General features: G+C 41.6%; 1 protein-coding gene across 1 annotated transcript; it reads right to left on the bottom strand.

The window, feature by feature from the left end:
- Positions 1–1449: 1449 nt before the first annotated feature.
- On the bottom strand, positions 1450–2197 carry LOC122319848 (the record flags this gene model as incomplete). The annotated part of the gene is made up of 1 exon (XM_043207640.1): positions 1450–2197. A coding segment is annotated over one exon (748 nt), but the record flags the coding sequence as incomplete, so codon positions are not given.
- Between the last annotated feature and the right edge of the window lie 6416 nt (positions 2198–8613).

The raw sequence follows: 8613 nt of genomic DNA, 5'->3' as shown, positions 1-8613 counted from the left end.
TAGATAATTGGAGAATGAGTGAATGAGCCTTGGAAATCATAACTTGATTTCCAAGGCGAACGCTTGTGTTTTTTTTGTGCGCTCCGAATTTTATTTGTTTTTGCTGAAGCCAACGGTGGTTTAAAAATCAATTCGTTGAAATTTCGGTTTTTAAACTAATAAACTTTTAAACTCCGTTCGTTTCATGAGTGAATCTGTTTATTTCTATAAATAAATATTAATTTTTCTTCTGCTTTTTGTTTTTTTTTTTAACTGTGTTCCCATTTCTGCTCTATCCGCAGTGTTGTTTTTGTTTGTTGTTAGTGCAAGCTAACAGCGCTGTGTTCTCCCGCTTTGTTTCCTCTTCACAAAAACATGCAAAGTTCCAAGCGTGCAGGCTGCGCTCTTTTGCGGTACTTTTAACTGCTCGCTTGAAATTTTTTGTTTTGTTTTTCTTCATACAGTGGTAAGTAGTTAATTACTCGTAACCAATGTGGTCTGTTGTCATCCAAAATGTTGTCAGGTAATTAAGCCTGATCAACCAATAATGACTTGTTGGCGTGATAAAAATAGCCACTATGCGCTGGATTTAACGGCCGAACAAGTGATGACCTAATAAGGGTCCAAACCTGAAGTACTTGTGGATATATGTCTTGGGGTTGGGTGAACGAAATGAAATCGTTCATGCGCCAAACAAAGTGTGGCTTAAAGGAGCAGATCAGCTGCCTTTGGCGTGGCTAGAGATAGTTTTCGCCGAGCAGATGATTTCAGCGCTGGACTCTCAATCCAATGGCTATGTTATTGATGAGCTCCAAAGCGCAAAAGCTGCTGGTGAAGGCAGCCGAAGTGAGCACCCTGCAGCCCCACGCAGTTGACCAGAAGGTCCTGATTGAGGAGCAGCCGAGAACCGCAAAAATCCTCAAATGTTGCTTAGATCGGCAGCAAAAAAAGATCTGATCATTCCGATCAATCCTCAGTGGAGAGCGTTCAGACCGGCACCCCAAGGATCCAAAACGGGGTCTACTGCTAACGTGGCCCTGTGCCACAAGCAACTTCAGAGCAAAAATATCAATAATATAATTGAAGGCCAACTTGCGTAAGCGGACGGGACAGACAGTGTAATGAATTTGCGTGTGCTTCAGTTTCAGTTCTTTTCTCAAGTGATCGTTATAATTTCCAATATTTGTTCTTAAGCTAAGCGCAGGCATAATTGCGCGTGTATATGTAAGCATGCAAATCATAGATAACAACAAGATAATTGGAGAATGAGCGAATTTCAATATGCAAGCGAGATTCAAGTGAGAGTTAAAGAGCGTAATATTAGCTTAAGAGTAGTACTTCAGGTAATTCAGATCGAGCTTAATATAAGAGTACCTAAGTTAACTATAATTACATATATATCTAATTAGTAAAACTTCAAAATATAAATGAAATGATTCAACATCGGCCGCGTTGAAGGGCTGCAAGGCTTCAATGTTCATCCACTGGCAACGGAGCTAATCGACGTATAGACCGCTTGAAAACGCCAGATTTAGTTCTGACGATCGCCACTCGAACCTTTCCATCCTCGCCTTTGATGACCTCCTCGATGACTCCTAGTAGCCACTGCTGAGGCGGACTGTTGTCCTCGTGGACCACGACGATTGTTCCAGTTTTTACGTTGTGGCTCTCGCTTAACCACTTCTGTCGTTGCTGCAGGCTCAGGACGTAGTCGTTTTGCCAGTCTACCCAAAACCGTTGCTTGACGGCGGATATCAGTTGCCATCTCTTCAAGTAGCTCAGTTTGTCGTCTGTTACTGGCTGACTTGACACGAATGGCAGCGCAACGAGCGTTGTTCCGACCAACAGATGAGCTGGAGTTATTGCCTCGCCGTCGTTTGGGTTGGAGCTGTCCACGACCATGGGCCTCGAATTGAGAATGGCTTCCACCTCTACCAAGACGGTGTTCAATTCGTCTTGCCGGAGCACTGCGCTGCCCACGGCCTTGACCATTAAACCCTTCGCCGACTTCACGGCCGCTTCCCATAGGCCGCCAAAATGGGGCGCTCGGGGCGGGATGAACGAGAAGGTGATCCCACGCGTGGCTGCGAACTCCGTTATGGCATCCTGGTTGGCAATGAAATGGTCCCTGAACTCCTGCAGCATTCGGGAAGCACCGACAAAATTGGTGGCATTGTCGCAGAAAATTTTCTGGACACGTCCACGCCGGCCAACAAACCTAGACAAACACATAATAAATGATTTAGATGTGAGGTCTGAAACAAGTTCTATGTGAACAGCCTTAGAGGCAAAACAAACAAATATGGCAATATACATTTTTACCGCTGACTTCCCTCTAATTCCTAAGGTTACAAAAATTGGACCACAAAAGTCAACTCCACTGACTTCGAACGGCCTATTGCCGTGAAGACGATCAGCAGGTAAATTTCCCATTATTTGGGTTGCCAAGACTGGCTTATAGCGAAAACAATGTACACACTGCCGTACAATGCTATTACACGCTTGACGAGCGTTTACCAACCAAATTTGCTGCCGAAGAATAGCCATCAAAGCACGTGGACCTGCATGACAATTCGAACGATGCAAGTATTGCAGGTATATTTTAACGAACCGGCTATCTTTTGGCATGAGCAACGGGAACTTAGCATTGTGTGGCACAGGAGCTTTTAACAAACGACCGCCGACTCTAAGCAGCCACCACACATGCTTGCCATCTTGATGAGGATACAAGAATGGATTAAGTTTCTGAAAACTTGGTTGTAACGTCAAGGATTTATTTAGCCTCGCAATTTCATTTGCGAACTCGATTCGCTGCAATGCGGACACCACTGCTAAAAACGCTGAACTCAGTTCTTCCGCTGATGGCACGAGTGAAGTCTGTTTGTGCGATTTTCCATTGATAAATCGGAGCATATATGATACGATGCGCAGAATTTTCAAATATGACGAAGATTTGTCAACAAGGTCCAAAAAAGGATTATCCAGTGCATCGGCCGCGATCAAGACTGTGGCATCCTTCCGCATCTCTAGCACAGAGAGATCGTTGGGGGGTTCTAGGTGGTAGTTTACTGGCCAAGAGGTTTTATTTTCCTGTAAGAAATTTGGACCCGTAAACCAAATTGATTCCCTGAGCTCACTAGTTGAGCAGCCACGTGACAGGATGTCCGCTGGATTCGCGTTGGTAGGCACATGACGCCAGACAGCTTGTGAAGTCAATTCTTGAATTTCTGCTACACGATTCGCAACAAATGTATTTAGGTATGATGGGTGCTTCTTGATCCAATACAGCACCACCTCAGAGTCCGACCACAAAAAAACGTCGTCCACTGGTGAGTTCAACAGATCCCTAACTTCACTCCATAGCTTCGCCAGTAAGTGAGCAGCGCATAATTCCAACCGAGGCACAGACTTGGTTTTGAGAGGTGCCACTCTCGACTTGGCTGTGAGCAATCGTGTAAACGTTCCCTTCCGATGCTCCACTCTGACATAAATGCAGCAGCCGTATGCTCTCTTTGACGCATCGGCGAATCCGTGAATTTGGTATTTAATATTTTTTCTAATTCCGATATGTCGAGGTATGTTAAGCGAGTCTAGATTCGAGAAGCAATTAGTCACCGATTTTAATTGCTCAATTAGATCTGTGGGCAATGCATCATCCCAATCTAACTTATGCAGCCAGATTTCTTGAATGAGAATTTTTGCACGAGTAACAATTGGACACAATAATCCAAGTGGGTCATACAAACGCGACACAAACGATAATATAGACCTCTTAGTCGGCACAAAATCGAGTGAAAGATGGTCTGCGGAGTATTTGAACACATCACTTCTGGGATTCCAAATTAAACCCAAAGTTTTGGTGTCTTCTTGCGACCCAATTGTAATGGACGCATCAGAAACTTGGAATTGTTGGCAGTTGGAAGACCATTTGGCTAAACCAAATCCAAATGGTTTTAATACAGAGTCCAACTCCTGCTGCAATAGCCCTAATTCCTCTGGCGTTTCTGCTCCCGCTAATAAATCATCGACATAAAAATCATTCGCAAGTGATTTCGATGCTAATTTATGCGATGTTGCGTGTATGTCACTCAGATATTTCAGGCACCGGATAGCCAAGAAAGGTGCTGACGCAGTGCCGTATGTAACCGTGTTCAATTGATATATTTGTAATTGATCTTTCGGGTTTTCTCTCCAGAGGATTAATTGAAAACATCTCTGGGTCTCGTCAATTTCCACTTGACGGTACATCTTAGTGATGTCTGCAGTAATTGCGTAAGGATTCAATCGAAAACGAAGCAAAGTTGCGTAGAGAGATGGTTGGATCGTTGGACCAACCATAAGCGTGTCATTAAGCGACATTTGTGATGACGTTTTGCTTGACGCATCGAAGACGACTCGCAACTTTGTTGAAGAGCTTTGCGGTCTGAGCACACACTGGTATGGGATAAAATAATGTGGCTCACTCGGGACTGTGTTACTGATTGCACTCATATGACCAAGAGAAATGTATTCTTTCATAAAAGAAATATACATGTCTCGGACTTCCGCTTGTTTTTCCATTCGCCTCTCCAGGCCAAGAAATCGCCTCTTAGCTGTCTCAAAGGACGAGCCAAGACAAGTCGGACTAGATTTAAACGGCAATTTAACACTTAGCCTGCCCGAAGGTAATCTGTTCACAGATTCAGTGAACGATTGCTCGCAAAGTAGCTGTTCTGGGGTATATAAGTTTGGATTCGCAGTATTTGGAGCTTGCTCCAACTCCCAGAACTTTTTAACAATTGAGTCTAACGACGATTCACCGGTTGTACTTAATAACGTCGTTGAGCAAGCATTTGCATCTGGTGGGGCTTTACAACGACCAGATACGATCCAACCAAAAACTGTTTCACGTAAAGTTAAAGACTCTTGTTTACACCTCAGACGCCCATCTTTAAGAAGATCGAAGAAAGCGTCTGCCCCAAGCAGCAAGTCTACGCGTTGCGGCTTATGAAAAAGGGGGTCAGCGAGATCAATATGACTTGGAATGTCAACATTTTCTACAAGCCTTTCGGGTTGATAGGACGTGATAGATTTTAATATACTTAATTCAGTCATCGTTTCAAAGGAATTCAAACGAGAGGCAATATCGGTTTGAACTGCATGGCGAATGGCCGATTTTGTCTTGCCTATGCCTACTAAATTTATATCTTTGCGCGATTTGGGTAATTTCAAAATATTGGCCAGGTTTTCGGTAATAAAATTGACCTGGGACCCAGAGTCTAAGAGTGCTCTGGCCATATGGTAAGATCCCAACTGATCTTTTATTTTTACAACTGCGGTGGCTAATACGACTTGGTCAGAATCACTAGCAGCGAGATTGGCGGACGACACTTGACTAGATGTCGAAGTTTGTGCTGGTGGAGCTTGAGATTCTGTTGCATACCTATGCAGTAAAGTATGATGCGGCTTTGAACAGACTCTGCAAGTGCTCGACTTGCAGGTAGTAACTGTGTGGCCTTTTCGTAGGCAATTTATACACAGGGGGAACGATTTTACAAACTTAAAACGATTATTGCATGGGATAGCAGCAAAGGAAGAACAAGATTGAATGAAGTGATCCTCCGATTTGCAAAACGAGCATTTTGGATTATGCTGTTCATTTGGCTTAGCCACTGTTAGCGACGTTTTTCCTCCCTTTTTTCCACCATTGCGCTCATATTTTTGAGCTCGAGAAGCTCCCCCACCTGAAGAATTTTCTTCAGCAGAGAGGTGCTGGTACCTTTTATTAAGGGCCTTTTCGCAATCATCCCAAAGTGGCAGTTTTGTATAATCTAAATTCTCCTCCCATTTTGACCTAGTCGTAGAATCCACCTTGCCCATAACTAAGTGTATTAGCATAGCGTTGGAGATCTGTTTGTCATTTCCTAAAGACAACAACGACTCATACACCGCTCTTACTGTGTCTATCAACGAACGCAGTGAAGACGCAGATGCTCCATGCATTTTTGGAAGGTCGAATAACTTTGAAATACTCTCAAACACAATCAAGCAACTGTTATCGTAAACGTTTTTTAAGGCAGCTAATGCTTTTGGGTAATTAGCATCGGTTACTTGATACGATTTCACCGTGCCTAAAGCCTCTTTCTCTAAGCAAGACAACAAATAGTTAAATTTTTCAACATTTGAAAGAGAAAGGTCATTTTCAACGAGGTTTTCGAACAGTCCTATAAAATTCTTATATTCCGAATACTCCCCACCAAACCTTGGCAGTTTCATATGGGGCAGTTTTTTGCTCTGAGCAAGAGTTGACCCTATCATTGTTGAATTCGCATGATTGTCTTTAATAACGTGATTACTAGTGCCTTTGCTTTTAAGCAGAGCCTTTGTAGTTGCACATAAGTCTTCTAGATCAGCTCGAGAAACCAGCTCGGTATTAATGTCATCCAAATCCTGTTGAATATTAAAGGCTTTTCCAACATATCGATCAAGTATTTCCAATCGGCAATCAATTTCAATTGGGTCAACGTACCCTGAGTAATTTTTAACTGTAGTTTTAATACGCTCAATATCAGCAACAACATTTTTATACTGATCTAACAATGTATCAAGGCGACCTAAAGTTGTTTCGCCCAGCGATTTGTCTTGACCTTTTCCTTTTTTACCCGGCATAATTGTACAACTCTGCTCCAATAGCAGCCAACAATTATACAAACGAAATTAAATGTAAAATAAAACCAAACAAAAAAGGAATTGATGCAACAAGTATAGTCAAATGCCAGTAAGCGATGCACACGCCTTATGCCAATTTATGTATGTACGTGTGTGTGACGAGATGTTAAAATTTAAACCCAAGTGGCCGAATACCACTAAGCAGTACACGGACGATATATGTATGTGTGTATGGCGATATGTTAAAATTTAAACTAAAGCGGCTGAATACCACTAAGTAATACGCGCACTATATATGTATGTATGTGTGTCGAGATGTTTAAATATTTAACCAAAAGTGGCCGAATACCACTAAGCAGTACACGCACTATATATGTATGTATATATGTCGAGATGTTTAAATATTTAACCAAAAGTGGCCGAATACCACTAAGCAGTACACGCACTATATATGTATGTATATATGTCGAGATGTTTAAATATTTAACCAAAAGTGGCCGAATACCACTAAGCAGTACACGCACTATATATGTATGTATATATGTCGAGATGTTTAAATATTTAACCAAAAGTGGCCGAATACCACTAAGCAGTACACGCACTATATATGTATGTATATATGTCGAGCTGTTAAATTCAAACAAAGGCGGTCGAATACCACTAAGTTCTTCGCGCACTATATATATATGTGTGTATGGCGAGATGTTAAAATTTAAACCGAAAGTGGCCGAATACCACTAAGCAATTCGCGCACTATATATATACATATATGTATGTGTGTATATGAGATGGGCATCCAAATTCACTGCCCAAGCAGCGATAGAAGTAACACAAAATCAAACGCAAATCAAACCAAAGTTCACTGCCCAAGCAGCAATAAACGGGAACAATGCAAAGACAATCGAAGTCAATGCACCAACAAACGAAAGTTCGCTGCCGACGCAGCGCAAGTGACGAAAGAGAGAACTGAAGAAAATTGTACAGCAAAATTTGATAACTGTACCGACAACGATGCGCACTTTTCTATTAGCATAAATTCCAACGGGACCTCTTTTTTCTTTTACTGGTTTCCACGGAAGTAAGGCACAAGAAAACACCAACCATTTTCGCGCTCAACAGCGGCTTGTGCAAATCAATTAGGTTGATCCAAATAAGTTACCACACAAAAATTATATTTCAATATTTGTATATTGCCAAATTTATGTTTGTATTTTATATGCCGGAAATTTTGAGTTTTGAATAATATAAGTTTTTACACCGAGTGATAAGTGAACTACGGTCCACTCTATGCTTTAGTGCATGTACATATGTGTGTATGCGCGTAGGCTTGAACAACTTTTATTTTTGCCGCACAATATTTATCACCAAATTTATTTATTAAATAATCACACACTATATGCCTCGTAGTTCACTTTTACTCGTTACCTGTGTACTCCTAGCCAATGTAAAATCCATATGTAAATTTTCCAAAACGTCAACTTCCCAAATAGATCCAAGTCAAAGTCCAATTAGAGTTCCGAAGTCCAACCAAAGTCCCAACGAAAACGCTTCGCAAAATTGTCCACCTGGGGGCGCCAAAAATGTAGATCCAAAACGGGGTCTACTGCTAACGTGGCCCTGTGCCACAAGCAACTTCAGAGCAAAATATCAATAATATAATTGAAGGCCAACTTGCGTAAGCGGACGGGACAGACAGTGTAATGAATTTGCGTGTGCTTCAGTTTCAGTTCTTTTCTCAAGTGATCGTTATAATTTCCAATATTTGTTCTTAAGCTAAGCGCAGGCATAATTGCGCGTGTATATGTAAGCATGCAAATCATAGATAACAACAAGATAATTGGAGAATGAGCGAATTTCAATATGCAAGCGAGATTCAAGTGAGAGTTAAAGAGCGTAATATTAGCTTAAGAGTAGTACTTCAGGTAATTCAGATCGAGCTTAATATAAGAGTACCTAAGTTAACTATAATTACATATATATCTAATT

The sequence above is a fragment of the Drosophila ficusphila genome, unplaced genomic scaffold (assembly GCF_018152265.1).
Source record: "Drosophila ficusphila isolate 14025-0441.05 unplaced genomic scaffold, ASM1815226v1 contig_239, whole genome shotgun sequence".
NCBI lineage: Eukaryota > Metazoa > Arthropoda > Insecta > Diptera > Drosophilidae > Drosophila > Drosophila ficusphila.
The sequence above is the reverse complement of the archived record's forward strand: the minus strand, read 5'-3'. Positions and strand labels throughout refer to the sequence as shown.